The sequence below is a fragment of the Corythoichthys intestinalis genome, chromosome 12 (assembly GCF_030265065.1).
Source record: "Corythoichthys intestinalis isolate RoL2023-P3 chromosome 12, ASM3026506v1, whole genome shotgun sequence".
NCBI lineage: Eukaryota > Metazoa > Chordata > Actinopteri > Syngnathiformes > Syngnathidae > Corythoichthys > Corythoichthys intestinalis.
In genome coordinates this window covers 9,605,501-9,623,541 of record NC_080406.1, presented here as the reverse complement: position 1 = coordinate 9,623,541, position 18,041 = coordinate 9,605,501, and the positions used below count along the sequence as shown (strand labels likewise).

General features: G+C 38.8%; 2 protein-coding genes across 6 annotated transcripts in view; one reads left to right on the top strand and one right to left on the bottom strand.

Annotated features, from left to right (window-relative positions):
* LOC130926649 (rho guanine nucleotide exchange factor 7-like) overlaps positions 1–18,041 on the top strand; it is a 157,711-nt gene that overhangs the window by 41,962 nt on the left and 97,708 nt on the right. For all 5 annotated transcript variants that reach the window (XR_009066265.1, XM_057851670.1, XM_057851674.1 and 2 more), the window contains exon 3: positions 16,910–17,103. The gene's annotated coding sequence lies outside the window, so the exon portion shown is untranslated. The remainder of the gene's footprint in view (positions 1–16,909; positions 17,104–18,041) is intronic.
* The window catches only part of aff3 (AF4/FMR2 family, member 3), an 82,168-nt gene that overhangs the window by 36,577 nt on the left and 27,550 nt on the right, over positions 1–18,041 (bottom strand). The window contains exons 4-8 of the mRNA XM_057851669.1: positions 14,550–14,618; positions 14,256–14,284; positions 14,116–14,176; positions 9,383–9,417; positions 3,423–3,582 (exon numbers count right to left, since the gene is read on the bottom strand). Of these exons, the coding sequence (XP_057707652.1) occupies positions 3,423–3,582; positions 9,383–9,417; positions 14,116–14,176; positions 14,256–14,284; positions 14,550–14,618 (354 nt within the window). The remainder of the gene's footprint in view (positions 1–3,422; positions 3,583–9,382; positions 9,418–14,115; positions 14,177–14,255; positions 14,285–14,549; positions 14,619–18,041) is intronic.

Below are 18,041 nucleotides of genomic sequence, written 5' to 3'. Positions count from 1 at the left end.
TAAATGAATAAATAATGAGCAAAGAACATGAGCTTTGATTGTTACTTACATCTGTAGTGCTGCAATGCATGCTAGGAGGCATGGGTTGCCTCTTCACACAAATAAATCAACAAATAAACCGCACTGGACTATAAGCCGCAGGATTAAAAATGAACGAAAAAAGTAGCGGCTTATAGTCCGGAAATTACGGGTACTCAGGTAATGAATAACATTGTGAGTATCGGCTTATAATGTTTTTTTTTTTTTTTTTTTTAAACAATGGTGTATGTTTTTGTTATCTATATGAACTGTTATAATGATACCGTACAATAACCTATTACATAACCACATTAAGCCAAAAAAATACCAAAAAAAAAAAAAAAATGAAGTCCGGCAAGAGAAAAAAAATCTACAGAACTGAAGCATCATTCGTACAAAGAGCATGAGTGCCCTCCAGTGGAGAAAATAATTCCTAGTTTGAACAGTTGAATAGTGAGAAGTTCCTTCATAGTTCCGATAATGAAATTAAAAAGAACATATCTCCTGTTTTCTGTGGTCAATCGGTGCCAAATAAAATTTGAGAGAGAGATTAAAATCTGCGCTTTCGAGTCATGTTTAGGCCGGCGCTCTACGTCAAATACTTAACTTTTCACAATGCTTTTCACAATGACACCACGTGATTTAGGAGGATTCCTAAAAAGAAGCTTGAGCCATTTCATGTGGCTATCGCAGGCACAGCGCTCTCCTCCCAGCCCCAACTGGATGACTGAGCTTCTAACCCACGTAGAGAGCATGGACACCCTGCGGAGGAAACCGCTTTTAGGCCGCTAACATCCGCTTTCTTGTTGTTCAGGTCACGACCCACCGCTTGTGACCATAGGTGAGGGTAGGAACGTTGACCGATAAATCAAGAGCTTTGATTCTTGGGTTAGCTCTTTTTTGCCACGACAGATGTGCATCAATCAATTAAAACGTTTTTAACCAGATTTGGTGGAAATTAGAGCAAATTTGATCAATGATTTTTTTCATCACGACCTGATGGTGATGGATGGACGACTTGAAAACAGTAAATAAAATACTCAAGTCCCCATTCTGTATTGGCAGCTTTTAACTACATTCAATTAATTTAATGTTGTGAATCAACCGTTAAAGTTGTTAAAATTGCTCCCGTTATTCCATAATTTCCCTTTTGTCTACCTTTAACATGTGAAAGTTTTAAAACTGTTTCATTATTTAAAGATGGATTCAAGTCAAGATTTTGCCGATTTAGAAGTATTTTACATAAAAAGTTATTTAGGTTCGCTACAACAGAGCCTTCTCGAGAAGTCTACTGCTTTAAGATGGCGCCTGTTTACTAGTGCCGGAAGGTCTGTCAGTTCACATCTAGTTCTTGGTATATGCTCTAACACGGCCGTCGTCTGTCATTTCACATCTAGTTGTAGATATATGTGATATCTACCATAGCCGTATGTTGCCGTATGTTTGTAGCAACTAGCAACTGGGCGCTGTTTGTAGCGGCTGACGGACGCTGTTTGTAGCGGCTGACGGCCGCAGTCAGGTATTATTGTTTTTTTTTTTTTTTTTAAATCTAGCGGCATGAGTTGAACATGATATTTACTCTCGGTCCGTTCCTCATTGTGTCCTGAAAACCGCGCTGACTGTGTTTTATTTCCGCTTTACCTGGTATAATTCAATAATCGAAATTTGGATGTTTGTGCGAATCTTCCAAGGCCGGATCGCAAATAATCTAAGAATCGGAAATTTCGCACGCCTCTACTACCGGTAGCTAGGATCGGGCAGACCAGAAGTCACTCGTGTAAAAATACGGCGGATCCTGTCGATTTTCAAACTAATATGCAATTGTAACCCACTTTTTGAGTCCATCAGATCTCTTGAGTGGTAGATCGGGGCACAGTCGACTTGTCTTTGTTGATTTACTGCTGTCTTCTCTGCTATAACAATAACAAACATGGCCCTGTGTTCAATACAAAACCCTCCTACCCAAACAAAACAAGTAGGAACTAATATTCACATAGGAACTAAAGTTATACAACATAAAATATACAATATAAATGAATACTTTATCACATTTGTAAAATATAAACACATAATAAAAGAAATAATACCCCATTTAAATAAAATAAATTGAAATGAGCTAAAACACCTGTAATTAAATAATAAGAATAATACACGGCTCCTGCTTACACAATTAAATTTATTCATTTCTGTGTGGCGCTTTAACTTGAGAAAATCCAACAATAAAGCTTTTGAAAACCGTTCATAAGAAAAAAAAAAGATTAATTGAGGCATTTCATTTGTAAAATACATGTTAAAATCTTTGCCATTGGGATTGCTTTTCTCTTTAGCACAGGACTTCTTTTTTCTTCTTTCTTCCAGAAAGAAAGCTGACCAATACGCGGGGTCTGAAAGGCAAATTGTTGTTGGATTATCTTTAAATACCTGCTACTTTTTGAGCAGAATTCTACCTTTGTATAGGCTAATGTTCCTATTGTTGAAAGCACAAAGGTGTATAATAAAGAACTAGCACATTTATATTCTGCATTTTGTTTTCTTACCGTACCGAAAATGAACCGAACCGTGACCTCAAAACCGAGGTACGTACCGAACCGAGATTTTTGTGTGCCGTTACACCCCTACAATACACTGATGCGCTAGTGTGCCTTTTAATCAGGTGAACCTTATGTATGAAAAGGAGATAATTCATTGATGGTGCACTTTATAATCCGGTGCACCCTAAATCTGAAAATTCAGTACAATAGCAAAACTGTCCTTTGTTGACTTGGAATCAATTATTTTTCAATTGTGAGTCACTGCTGACCAGTCTTCAGAGAAGTCTGCATTTGCTCTTCCCTAAATTACAGTTCAGACAACACTGGACCTGTTCTACTTAGTGCTGTTCTAAAATTGGTCAAATTGATTTGAAACAGCCACCTGGGAAGGCGCTTGTGTTCAACCTCTGAGTGTCCTTTGTATTATAGATCATCCTAGTTAGGCCCTAGGATTGTTTGAAGGGCACTCCGCTGTGTCACTCTGTCACTGTGATAGGCTGCAGCTCACCCACCACGATCCCAATAAGAAAAACACTTTAGAAAATGGATGGATGTCTGTCTGTTGCTAGTTAATGTGTGCTGTTGTTGTTGTTGTCTCTGATGTCAACACGACTTCCCCTTCCTGAGGGCTTTTGTTCCATAAGACTGAGCTTGTTGACATGACACCCAGGCACTAATTCCCAATGCTCACTGAACTGCACAGCCCTTGAACTACTTCCTCCTTCTTTTTCCAAAATTCACACTTGCATTCCTCCTTCCTTGTCCCTCCCACACCTGCCGCCACAAATGCCTCGAGGCCACCGCTCCCCTATGATCCAGAAAACCGTAGAAAGAGACGAACAGAAGAGCGTTGGTGCGCCTCTGGATTGTTACCTCCTTGTTGATCCTGCCTGGGGACTGTGTGTCTGTGGGCGAAGCAGCTGGGCTGGAGCTCCGGGAATGAAGGCTGCCACTGACCGACACCACGGAAGAGTGGGATTGCGAGGAGTCCGAGCTGGAATGTCTCGCCCTCCTGCCATTTGTCTGTGACAGGCTGTCAGTCAACACACATACACCAGGAGAAGGGAGAGTCAGAAAAATGCTGCTTTTATGGTGCACAGAGATACAAGCGTTGAATGTGAGCAGAAAGCACAACCCCAAGCAAAAAGTATGGAATCACCAGTCTCGGACAAGAACTCACTCAGACATTTTATAATGAATTAGTTCAAAAGTGCAACTCTTTAGCAGTCAGAAACACTAAAAGAAGTGAATAAAAAACATTGTGGTGGTCAGTATATGTTAATTTTATAGAGCAAGTGCAGGGTAATACAGTGGGGCAAATAAGTATTTAGTCAACCACAAATTGGGCAAGTTCTCCTACTTGAAAAGATTAGAGAGGCCTGTAATTGTCAACATGGGTAAACCTCAACCATGAGAGTCAGAATGTGGAAAAAAAAACAGAAAATCACATTGCTTGATTTTTAAGGAATTTATTTCCAAATTAGAGTGGAAAATAAGTATTTGGTCTCCTACAAACAAGCAAGATTTCTGGCTGTCAAAGAGGTCTGACTTCTTCTAAAAAGGTCTAACGAAGCTCCACTCGTCACCTGTATTAATGGCACCTGTTTTAACTCTTTCAGACACCTGTCCACAGTCTCAGTCAGTCACACTCCAAACTCCACTATGGCCAAGACCAAAGAGCTGTCGATGGACACCAGAGACAAAATTGTAGACCTGCACCAGGCTGGGAAGACTGAATCTGCAATAGGTAAAACGCTTGGTGTAAAGACATCAACTGTGGGAGCAATTATTGTAAAATGGAAGACATACAAGACCACTGATAATCTCCCTCGATCTGGGGCTCCATGGAAGAGCTCACCCCGTGGCGTCAAAATGATAACAAGAACGGTGAGCAAAAATCCCAGAACCACACGGGGGGACCAAGTGAATGACCTACAGACAGCTGGGACCACACTAACAAAGGCTACTATCAGTAACACAATGCGACGACTGGGACTCAAATCCTGCACTGCCAGACGTGTCCCCCTGCTGAAGAAAGTACACGTCCAGGCCCGTCTGCGGTTCGCTAGAGAGCATTTGGATGATCCAGAAGAGGACTGGGAGAATGTGTTATGGTCAGATGACACCAAAATAGAACGTTTTGGTAAAAACACAGGTTCTCGTGTTTGGAGGAGAAAGAATACTGAATTGCATCCGAAGAACACAATACCCACTGTGAAGCATGGGGGTGGAAACATCAGGCTTTGGGGCTGTTTTTCTGCAAAGGGACCAGGACGACTGATCTGTGTAAAGAAAAGAATGAATGGGGTCATGTATCGAGAGATTTTGAGTGAAAATCTCCTTCCATCAGAAAGGGCATTGAAGATGAGACGTGGCTGGGTCTTTCAGCATGACAATGATCCCAAACACACAACCAGGGCAACAAAGGAGTGGCTTCGTAAGAAGCATTTCAAGGTCCTGGAGTGTCCTAGCCAGTCTCCAGATCTCAACCCCATAGAAAATCTGTGGAGGGAATTGAAAGTCCGTGTTGCCCAACAGCAGCCCCAAAACATCATTGCTCTAGAGGAGATCTGCATGGAGAAATGGGCCAAAACACCAGCAACAGTGTGTGAAAAGCTTGTGAAGAGCTACAGAAAACGTTTGGCCTCCGTTATTGCCAACAGAGGCCACGTAACAAAGTATTGAGATGAACTTTTGGTATTGACCAAATGCGTATTTTCCACCAAACAAAATCAAACAATGTGATTTTCTGTTTTTTTCCCCACATTATGTCTCTCATGGTTGAGGTTCACCCATGTTTACAATTACAGGCCTCTCTCATATTTTCAAGTAGGAGAACTTGCACAATTAGTGGTTGACTAAATACTTATTTGCCCCACTGTATATATGGAATCACTCCATTCTGAGGAAAAATATGTAATCATGAGAAACAAAGAAATAGCAATCAAAACACATCTCTAATATATAGTAGCACCACCTCTGACTTTTATGACAGCTTGCAGTCTCTGAAGCATGGACTTGATGAGTATTCTTCATCAATTTGGTGCCAACTCTCTTTGATTGCAGTTGCCAGATCATCCTTGCAGGTCGGAGCCTTGCTCTGGACCATTTTTTTTTTCCAATTTCCACCACAGGTTTTCAATAGGGTTGAGATCTGGGCTATTTGCAGGCCATGACATTGACTAGATGAGTCTTTCTCCAAGGAATGCTTTAACAGATTTAGCTCGGTGGCATGATGCATTGTCACCTTGAAAAATGACAAACATATTTTCAATTGAAGAGATAAGAAAGCTTTCTAAAATTTCAATGTACATTCGTTCATTTATTGAAGATTTAACCAAAGCCATCTCCCCAGTTCCTTTGCCTTACATGCAGCCCCATATCATCAAGGACTGAGGGAATTTTGATGTCTTCTTCAGGCAGTTATCTTTGTAAATCTCACTGGAACAGCACCAAACAAAAGTTCCAGCATGCGCACCGTGCGCTGTGTCATCAATAAGTGTATAGCCCATGGCACTGTGGCTAACCTCCCGAAATGTGGACGGAAAAGAAAAATTGACGAGAAATTTCGACGAAAGATTGTGCGAATGTCCTTCAGTCCGAGGGTACAACAGTGTCAACCCGTACTATCCGTCAGCCTCAGAATGAAAAGGGACCCCAGTCATGACCCAGAGACATAAAAAAGCCAGGCTGGAGTTTTCCAAAACTTACCTGAGAAAGCCAACAACGTTTTGGAAGAATGTTCTCTGGTCAGATGAGACAAAAGTAGAGCTTTTTGGGAAAAGGTATCAACATAGAGTTCTTCAAATAAAAGAACACGGTCCCTACAGTCAAACATGGGGGAGGTTCCCTGATGTTTTGGGGTTGCTTTGCTTACTCTGGCACTGGACTGCTTGACTGTGTGCATAGCATTATGAACTCTGAAGACTACCAACAAATTTTGCAGCATAATGTAGGGCCTAGTGCGAGAAAGCTGGGTGTCCCTCAGAGGTTAATGGGTCTTCCAGCACGACGATGACCCAAAACACACTTCAAAAAGCACTAGAAAATGGTTTGAGAGAAAGCACTGGAGACTTTTAAAGTAGCGATGTGTCGTTTGTGAACAAACCGGCTCTTACACAAACACGCTGCAGTGAGGAGAAGGGGGAGGAGTTAGATATATACTAATCTATATATAATACAGTGCCTTGCAAAAGTATTCGGCCCCCTTGAACCTTGCAACCTTTCGCCACATTTCAGGCTTCAAACATAAAGATATAAAATTTTAATTTTTTGTCAAGAATCAACAACAAGTGGGACACAATCGTGAAGTGGAACAAAATTTATTGGATAATTGAAACTTTTTTAACAAATAAAAAACTGAAAAGTGGGGCGTGCAATATTATTCGCCCCCCTTGCGTTAATACTTTGTAGCGCCAGCTTTTGCTCCAATTACAGCTTCAAGTCGCTTGGGGTATGTTTCTATCAGTTTTGCACATCGAGAGACTGACATTCTTGCCCATTCTTCCCTGCAAAACAGCTCGAGCTCAGTGAGGTTGGATGGAGAGTGTTTGTGAACAGCAGTCTTCAGCTCTTTCCACAGATTCTCGATTGGATTCAGGTCTGGACTTTCACTTGGCCATTCTAACACCTGGATACGTTTATTTTTGAACCATTCCATTGTAGATTTGGCTTTATGTTTTGGATCATTGTCCTGTTGGAAGATAAATCTCCGTCCCAGTCTCAGGTCTTGTGCAGATACCAACAGGTTTTCTTCCAGAATGTTCCTGTATTTGGCTGCATCCATCTTCCCGTCAATTTTAACCATCTTCCCTGTCCCTGCTGAAGAAAAGCAGGCCCAAACCATGATGCTGCCACCACCGTGTTTGACAGTGGGGATGGTGTGTTCAGGGTGATGAGCTGTGCTGCTTTTACGCCAAACATATCGTTTTGCATTGTGGCCAAAAAGTTAAATTTTGGTTTCATCTGACCAGAGCACCTTCTTCCACATGTTTGATGTGTCTCCCAGGTGGCTTGTGGCAAACTTTAAATGAGACTTTTTATGGATATCTTTGAGAAATGGCTTTCTTCTTGCCACTCTTTCATAAAGGCCAGATTTGTGCAGTGTACGACTGATTGTTGTCCTATGGACAGACTCTCCCACCTCAGCTGTAGATCTCTGCAGTTCATCCAGAGTGATCATGGGCCTCTTGGCTGCATCTCTGATCAGTTTTCTCCTTGTTTGAGAAGAAAGCTTGGAAGGATGGCCGGGTCTTGGTAGATTTGCAGTGGTCTGATGCTCCTTCCATTTCAATATGATGCCTTGCAAAGTGCTCCTTGAGATGTTTAAAGCTTGGGAAATCTTTTTGTATCCAAATCCGGCTTTAAACTTCTCCACAACAGTATCTCGGACCTGCCTGGTGTGTTCCTTGGTTTTCATAATGCTCTCTGCACTTTAAACAGAACCCTGAGACTATCACAGAGCAGGTGCATTTATACGGAGACTTGATTACACACAGGTGGATTCTATTTATCATCATCGGTCATTTAGGACAACATTGGATCATTCAAAGATCCTCACTGAACTTCTGGAGTGAGTTTGCTGCACTGAAAATAAAGGGGCCGAATAATATTGCACGCCCCACTTTTCAGTTTTTTATTTGTTAAAAAAAGTTTAAATTATCCAATAAATGTTGTTCCATTTCACGATTGTGTCCCACTTGTTGTTGATTCTTGCCAAAAATATTAAATTTCATATCTTTATGTTTGAAGCCTGAAATGTGGCGAAAGGTTGCAAGATTCAAGGGGGCCGAATACATTTGCAAGGCACTGTATATATATAATATACTTAGATGTGATAAGGTTTTTCTTAATGCCAATCTTTGCTAAAGACTAGCTAAAACTTTTAGCTGGATGCTGCTTTTTTCTTTTTTTTTTCTTTTTTACAAATTTTAATTTATAATTTGTTGTGTGGTAATCAACGCTTACTTATGTTGTTTTACTGTAAATAGTTAAAAGCTTAAAAATATACACAATCAGAGATTGGAACTTTTTGTTGACCTTGTTTTGAGATGGGTTTTTGTTTTTGTACTGTATCATTTATTTTTTTGTAGCACTCCAAGTTGTACTCCATGTTGAGTATGTTCAGAAGAATATAAATAAAGCCATATAAATAATAAATATTTGATATACTGTATATTTTTTACATTAGTAATTCGTTTTGCACATAATTATACATAAAATACATTAATTTAAGCAACAAAAAAACGTAGGAGCCATTTGAGAGCCGAAAGAGCCGGCTCTTTTTAGTGAGCCGAGCCAAAAGAACCGGTTCTCTAAAAAGAGCCGGAATTCCCATCACTATTTTAAAGTGGCCAGCAATGAGTCCAGACCTGAATCGCATGGAACACCTGTGGAGAGATCTGAAAATGGCAGTTTGGAGAAGGCACCCTTCAAATCGCAGAGACCTGGAGCAGTTGGCCAAAGAAAAATGGTCTAAAAGTCCAGCAGAGCATTGTAAGAAACTCATTGATGGATACCGGAAGTGGTTGTTCGCAGTTATTTTGTCAAAAGGTTGTGCTACCAACTATTAGGCTGAGTGTGCCAATACTTTTTCCTGCCTATTTTTGGAGTTTTGTGTAAAATGATAATGATTTCATTTTTTCCCCATTCTTTTTTGTGTTTTTTCATTGAAAGCCAAATAAATAAAGATATTACTACTAAAGCATTTGTAATTGCAATCATTTTATGGGAGAAATTGAGCATTATCTGACAGAATTGCATGGGTGCCAATACTTTTGGCCAACACTGTACCTGCCATTTAGTGATGCCATAAGACTAAATTGTATGAGTACCTTTGTCCATCCCAGGAAGCTGATTCTTGAGTTGCCTTTTGGGCCACAAAGCAAAAAAATACAAATTAATCATTCACACCACAGTAACTGAATACCAGTTGAGCAAATAAACAATATTATCAGGCTTGTTTGGCTAACTGATGCATGCACTAAAGTTTGCAAACAGATCATGAATAACCCCTACCGTTGGCGCGTCATCCTCATCGCTGCTTAAAGTTAAGTCATCAACAAGCATCCTACAAACAGGATTGAGAAAAAATAAGACCTTGATGACTCTCGTGAAGATAACCTAAGCTACGCATTTGAAGATTTTACGAATATAGTCATGAAAACCTGAAATTGTTCATTTTTAGATGATTGATGGTTATCTCTATTATGTGGCCCAGTCCATTTTTTTTTCACTGAATTGAGAGTTGTAAATTAATTACAGAATTGCGTCCTTGAAAAGCGTGTTTTCATCTCAATACAGTATCATACAGTGGTATGAAAAAATATCTGAACCTTTTGGAATTTCTCACATTTCTGCCTAAAACCACCATCAAAAGTGATCTGATCTTTGTCAAAATTACACAGATGAAAAAACAGTGTCTGCTTTAACTAAAACCACCCAAACATTTATAGGTTTACATATTTTAATGAGGATAGTATGCAAACAATGACATAAGGGGGAAAAATAAGTAAGTGAACCATCACATTTAATATTTTGTGCAGCCACCCCCCGCCCTTTGGCAGCAATAATTTCGACCAGACGCTTCCTGTAGCTCAGTGCTTCTCAATTATTTTCTATTACGCCCCCCCCAAGAAAGACGTAAATGTTTCGCACCCCCCAACTCTCTTCCGCCACTATAAATAGTACCATTTGTCTATAAAAATACTATTATAAGTACGCCTCTGCCTAACATTGTGTCCTTTTTTTATATTAAAGAAAAACGTAACATGGATCAACTTATAATAAAGTATAACTTCATTAAATTTGTTTTGTTTGTAACAGAAAATACTTAACGTGCATCAATTTGTCTGAATTAAAAAAAAAAAGTCACTCCATAACGTGTATTTTGTTCTTCTGATACCATTTTGAAGTTGGTTTACTTCTGTGTTTTGGATCATTGTCCTGTTGCAGCAGCTATCCTCTTTTTGGCTCCAACTGTCTGACAGACGTTTTCAGGTTTTCCTGCAAAACATCCTGATAAACATTTGAATTCATTCTTCCATTATGTTGTCCAGGCCCTGAGGTAGCAAAACAGCCCCAAATCATGCTCAACATGCTTCACGATGGGGATAAGGTGTTGATGTTGGTGAGCTGTTCCATTTTCCCTCCACACATAATGTTGTGTGTTACTCCCAAACAATTCAACTTTGGTTTCATCAGTCCACAAAATATTTTGCCAAAACTTCTTTGGAGTGTCTAAGTGCCCTTTTGCAAACATTAAACGAGCAACAATGTTTTTTTTTTTTTTAAACAGCAGTGGCTTCCTCCGTGGAGTCCTCCCATGAACACCATTCTTGACCATAGTTTTACCTATAATTGATGTGTGCACATAGATATTGGACTGTGCCAGTGATTTCTGTAAATCTTTTGCAGACACTCTATGGTTCTTTTTTTATCTCTCTTAGTATTCTGCGCTGAACTCTTGGTGTCATCTTTGGTGGACGGCCATTCTTTTGGAGAGAAGCAACAGTGCCAAACTCTCTCCATTTGTAGACAACTTCTCTGACAGTCGATTGATGAACTTCCAGACTCTTAGAGATGGTTTTGTATTCTTTCCCAGCTTTATACAAATCAACAACCCTTGATTGCAGGTCTTCAGACAGCTCTTTTGACCGAGCCATGATGCAAATCAGACAATGCTTCTCATCAAAACAATTCTTACCAGGTGTGTGTTTTATAGTGGGCAGGGCAGCTTTAAACTACTCATCAGTGATTGGGCACCCACCTGACTTAAATTCTTTGGTAAAAATTAGTTTACATTTCTCTTTAAGTCTCCTTAGGCAGAGGGTTCACTTAGTTATTTCTCATGCTTCTGTCATTGTTTGCATGCTATCCTCATTAAAATATATTAAAACTAGGGCTCTCAAACGATTAAAATTTTTAATCGAGTTAATCACAGCTTAAAAATGAATTAATCGTAATTAATCGCAATTCAAACCATCTCTAAAATATGCCATATTTTTCTGTAAATTATTGTTGGAATGGAAAGATAAGACACAAGACGGATATATACATTAATTCAACATACTGGACATAAGTACTGTATTTGTTTATTATAACAATAAATCAACAAGATGGCATTAACATTATTAACATTCTGTTAAAGCGATCCATGGATAGAAAGACTTGTAGTTCTTAAAAGATAAATGTTAGTACAAGTTATAGAAATTTTATATTAAAACCCCTCTTAATGTTTTCGTTTTAATAAAATTTGTAAAATTTTCAATCAAAAAATAAACTAGTAGCTCAAATTACACAATGCTCAAGGTGCTGAAACCCATAAAATCAGTCGCACCCAAGCGCCAGCAGAGGGTGGCAAAACACCAAAAAACATAAGTAACAAGTGGAAATGACACTGTGCTGTCATTTTAATCTGTTTAGTCGGGGCATGTGCGTTAAATGCGTCAAATATTTTAACGTGATTGATAAAAAAATTTAATTACCGCCCGTTAACGCGATAATTTTGACAGCCCTAATTAAAATTTCTAAATGTTTGGTGGTTTTAGTTAAAGCAGTTTTTTTCATCTGTGTGATTTTGACAAAGATCAACTCACATTTGATGGTGATTTTATGCAGGTTAAGTTACTTCACTTTACTGTGCATATTCATTCTAGTCATAAAAATTCAAATAATATGGGACCTTAATGGAAAAAAAGAGAAAAATCCAACCTTCAATACAAGTGCATTTATTCAGTGGGGGAACAAATCCCACATAAAGAAATAATTATTTGACATCAAATAATGTGTGTCACAATTATTAGCACTCCTGGTGTTAATACTTTGTACAACCCCCTTATGCCAACAAAACAAGGTCTAGGGACTGAGATGGCCATGGGAGGAGCATGATTTTGTGTCTGGTGAACCATTTCTGTGTAGATTTGATCATATGTTTAGGGTCATTGTCTTGCTGAAAGACCCAGTGACGACCCATCTTCAGCAGAGGGCAACAGATTTTGATTTAAAATGTCCTGGTATTTCAAAGCATTCATGATGCCATGCACCCTAACATGGTTCCCAGGGCCTTTGGAAGCGAAACAGCCCCACAGCATCACTGACCCACCCCCATACTTCACAGTGGGTATGAGGTGCTTTTCAGCATGCGCATCTTTCGTGGCACGCCAGACCCACGTCGAGTGTTTGTTGCCAAAAAGCTCAATCTTGGTCTCATCTGACCAAAACACACGGTCCCAGGCTTCAACTTTTGTTTTGGAACCAAACACTTTAAGTGGGTCTGGCGTGCCAAGAAAGATGTGCATGCTGAAAAGCACCTCATACCCACTGTGAAGTATGGGGGTGGGTCAGTGATGCTGTGGGGCTGTTTCGCTTCCAAAGGCCCTGGGAACCTTGTTAGGGTGCATGGTGAACCATTTCTGTCTAGATTTGGCTATATGTTTAGGGTCATTGTCTTGCTGAAAGACCCAGTGACGACCCATCTTCAGCTTTCGGGCAGAGGTTAACAGATTTTGATTTAAAATATCCTGGTATTTCAAAGCATTCATGATGCCATGCACCCTAACATGGTTCCCAGAGCCTTTGGAAGAGAAACAGCCCTACAGCATCACTGACTCACCCCCATACTTCACAGTGGGTATGAGGTGCTTTTCAGCATGCACATCTTTCTTGGCACGCCAGACCCACTTAAAGTGTTTGGTTCCAAAACAAAAGTTGAAGCCTGGGACCGTGTGCTTTGGTCAGATGAGACCAAGATTGAGCTTTTTGGCAACATACACTCTAAGTGGGTCTGGCGTGCCACAGAAGATTTTAAATCAAAATCTTTTGCCCTCTGCCCAAAAGCTGAAGATGGGTCGTCACTGGGTCTTTCAGCAAGACAATGACCCTAAACATATGGCCAAATCTACACAGAAATGGTTCACCAGACACAAAATCAAGCTCCTCCCATGGCCATCTCAGTCCCCAGACCTCGTTTTGTTGGCAAAAAGGGGTTGTACAAAGTATTAACACCAGGGGTGCTAATAATTGTAACACACATTATTTGATGTCAAATAATTATTTCTCTATGTGGGATTTATTTCCCCACTGAATAAATGCACTTGTATTGAAGGTTGGATTTTTCTCTTTTTTTTCCATTAAGGTCCCATATTATTTGAATAAAAACAAATATGTTAGAAGCTAAAAAACACATCTTAACCAGGGGTGCCAATAATTATGGAGGGCACTGTATTTTTAAACAAAATATCAAGGAGCTCAAACTGTTAATGAAAAAAAAAATGACTGAGTCATCATAGCATTCTGCTATTTTAAGCTAGCTTTGGTAAATGTCCTTCATTACCGTCATGTATAGCTTTTATAAAAATCCCCCACATGTACAAGACTTATTGTTTACTAATATTGACTACTTCCTGTTTCCAAGAAGTGTAGAATCAAACTCGTAACCAGTACCCAAGGGGTAGCTCTGTTTCAAAAAGGTTGTTGACCTCTGAGTTACACACTGACATTTGTGTTTGTTTGTGCCTTTGAGGTTGGACAAGCTGCTCTGACTTATGTTTCCTCGTGTGACACTTACGACTTTTGAGGCGCCACATGGGGATGACAGCTCATTCGGGGCTGAACATCCCCCCGACCTGCTGTTATGAGAAATGGACAGGTCGTATTGAGTTAGGTAAAATGCTTAAAACACGGGAATTGCTACATCGGAACGAATACCTGTATTGTGTTGTCGGCTGTTTTCCATCCTTTAAACAGAGAAGTAGAAATGTAACTACAAATACAGTATACACAAGACATTGAAATACTTCGACTTCTACTACTTCCAACCTTATGAAGCTAAATTGTTGCTTTACTTGTGTTTTATACCCTAAATGTTTATAGTGCATTACATGAGGTTAAACTGTATGGGTCTATATGCCAGAGATGAATTCCATGTTTTTCTAACATATTTCACCCAACAATGTTATTCTGAAATGAAATAGAAACCTACAAGAAACACATATAACATACCGCAGGAGTGAAGAGGATTTGCTGATCACCCGGTAAGGCTTGTTGGGACTGCCGTGACTGAGTCATGTCCTGTTGGATCACAAATTCTTAAGAATACAAAAAAAAAAACAAAAAAAAAAAAAAAAACAGGAATCCTCACAAAAGCACACGCTTATAATTAGGGCTGCAGCTCTCGATTATTTTAGTAGTCAATTATTCGATGAACTAGTTCGAATAATCGAGTAATCGGATAAGGAACATTAAAAAAATTAAAATACCTGAGCTGAGCCTCAAACGGTATAAAAAAATACATATATGAGGATCTAAGTACCGTATTTTCAGACTATAAGTCGCAGTTTTTTTCATAGTTTGGCTGGGGGTGCGACTTATACTCAGGAGCGACTTATGTGTGAAATTATTAACACAATACTATTAAAGATGTCCGATCACATCATTTTCAAAGTAACGGAATCGGCAAAAAAATATCGGACATGCTTTTTTTTTAATATATATATATATTTTAAATTAAATCGTTTTCTAATTGTATTTAACATTACAGACAAAATGTCTTACACTCATCAGGAGTCTTAAGTTTTGGCTTAAAGTAGGGCTGTCAAATTTATCGCGTTAACGGCGGTAATTAATTTTTTAAAAATTAATCACGTTAAAATATTTAACGCAATTAACGCATGCGCCGCACGACCCACTCACACATTGTCGCGTTCAATCTGTAATGGCGCCGTTTTACCTATATATAGAGCTAAAAGGCAGCGTAAAATGAGTAGAGTGAATTTTGGCAGTCTTTGGAGCCTTTATTAAATTGGCTAAAGCCTTAAAATCCCTCTCTCAACAATTAGAAATATCGTGGGAAGCAATTTGGGGAAGTAAAGTAGTAGTTGATCTTTTTCTTAACACCCTATGTTATTTCCCAACGCAGAGAAGATATATCAATTGGTGCCACTACGCACAGTCATGGTTGCACTTCCCATCATGCATTTGAGCAGAACAGTTAAATGGCTACAGTATCATTTACTGAAAGCTCAACAAATACACTAGATGGCAATATTTAGTCACAATATACAAAGTCACATTTATCATTTATCCTAAGTCTTTCTATCCGTGGATCCCTCTCACAGAAAGAATGTTATTAATGTAAATGCCATCTTGAGGATTTATTGTCATAATAAACAAATATTGTACTTATGTACTGTATGTTGAATGTATATATTCGTCTTAGTTTTATTCATTTTTTTCTTAATGCATTGCCAAAATGTATATGATCGGGAAAAATTATCGGGAATGATTGGAATTGAATCGGGAGCAAAAAAAAAAGCAATCAGATCGGGAAATATCGGGATCGGCAGATACTCAAACTAAAACGATCGGGATCGGATCGGGAGCAAAAAAACATGATCGGAACAACCCTAATTACTATATCATTTCACATGCTATTTTGGTGTTTTGGAGTGACACTGATGGTTCGGTAAACTTGTTAGCATGTTCTTTATGCTATAGTTATCTGAGTAACTCTTAATGGCTATGTTACATTAAAATATTGGCCACGTTCGCATTTCGTTGTTCATGCATCATATAAGATTATCATACTGTATACTTATTCAGCATGTTGTTCTGTATTGTATTTTTTTATTGCCTTTCAAGATGACATATCTGTTCTATGTGTTGGATTTTATCATGTAATTTTCCCCCAAAATGCGACTTATACTCCAGTGCGACTTATATATGTTTTTTTCCTCTTCGTTGGGCATTATATGGCTGGTCCGCGACTTTTACTCAGGTGCGACTTATAGTCCGAACAATACGGTACAACAAAAGAACAATTGACTAACTTACATAGCAAATGTCCGCTAGCTTAAATGCTATAAAATGCTAAGGTTTTTTTTTTTTTTTTTTTTACAACGCTCTTAACAAATGGTTCATAATCCCGCAAAAAACGGCTAAATATACCTATTAACTAAATTACAAATGCATTAAGAAAAACATTAGCTCAAACAAAAATTTAGCTTATGTTGGTCTTAACAGGGAGCAGCTGCATTCAGTCATGTAAAATTAGTTATGTGATGCCATATTCACTGTTGCAACTAGAGGGCGGTGTATCCACCCAAATCAATAAAACTAAATGCAAACATTTTCAAAAGAAACCATTACAACGCCACTTTAATTAAAGAAATACTCAAAGCAACACTACTTATAATATGGAATTCAATGACAGTTGTGTGAATGACTGATGTGCATTGTTTTTTAAAAAAAAAAAATTATTTTATTTTTTTATTTTATCTAATTTAATGCTATTTTATTGCTCACAGATGACAAATTGTTCATGGTCCCTGTTTTTTTTTTTTCGGTTCATTGTTTTGTTCCAGGACTGCGACATTAGACACAACGGAGATGCTGGGCTTTTCAGGTCGAATGTTTACTCTTCTAACATACCCAACACGAAGCCCTGGAGGGTGAGCATTTCCTCATCCTTCCACTTCATTATCTTCCCTCTATCTGCAATCACCAAGGACACCGGCGCCAACTCCCACCACCACGAAAACACAACAACGCCTGGCAGGTGGAGTTTGTACTTCCTTTCAATACATCTCTTCAGTAACTGTTTTAGGATTTGATATTTTTATTTTACTGTACTGTCATAAAGCTGACAGAAAATGACAATCTGTAAACCTGACAGTTATCCAAGCCATGGCTTGAAAAGTAGTGGTTTGAAAAAATATTACATAGGGTAATGACATTTTCTAAATGTACAGATAGAACAACAGAGCCCGCTCCAAAAGACTTGCAGTTTTGTGGTGGTATGTGGCAAAATGGCTTTTGGTATGTGGCATTTTTGGTGGGTATGTGGCAAAATGAATTCTGGTATGTGGCATTTTTTTGATATGTGGCAAAATGGATCTTGGCATGTGGCAAAATGGATTTTGGTATGTGGCATTTTTTGGGAAGCTTTTTTTTTTTTTGGTATGTGGCAAAATGGATTTTGGTATGTGGCTTTTTTTTTTTTTTGTATGTGGCATTTTTATTTGTTATGTGGCAAAATGGATTGGGGTATGTGGCATTTTTTTTGTTGTGTGGCAAAATAGATTTTGGTATCTGGCATTTCTTTTGTATAGGGCAAAAGGGATTTTGGTATGTGGCATTTTTTTGGTGTGTGGAAAAATGGATTTTGGTATGTGGCATTTTTTTATTTTTATTTTTTGGTATGTGGCATTTTTTTTATGTTTAAATGAATGGAAAATTTGGACGTGCACAGCCGTCAATGGCACGGACCTGCATGGCCTGCAAAAATGCCATATACCTAAAAAACTGCCACATAACAAAAAAAAAAGCTACATACCAAAACCCATTTTGCCACTTGCCAAAAAATGGCACAAACCAAAAGCAATTTTGCCACATACCCCCCAAAAATGTCACATACCAAATCAATTTTGCCACATACCCAAAAATGCCACATGCTAAAATCCATTTTGCCACAACATACCGAAAAATATGCCACAT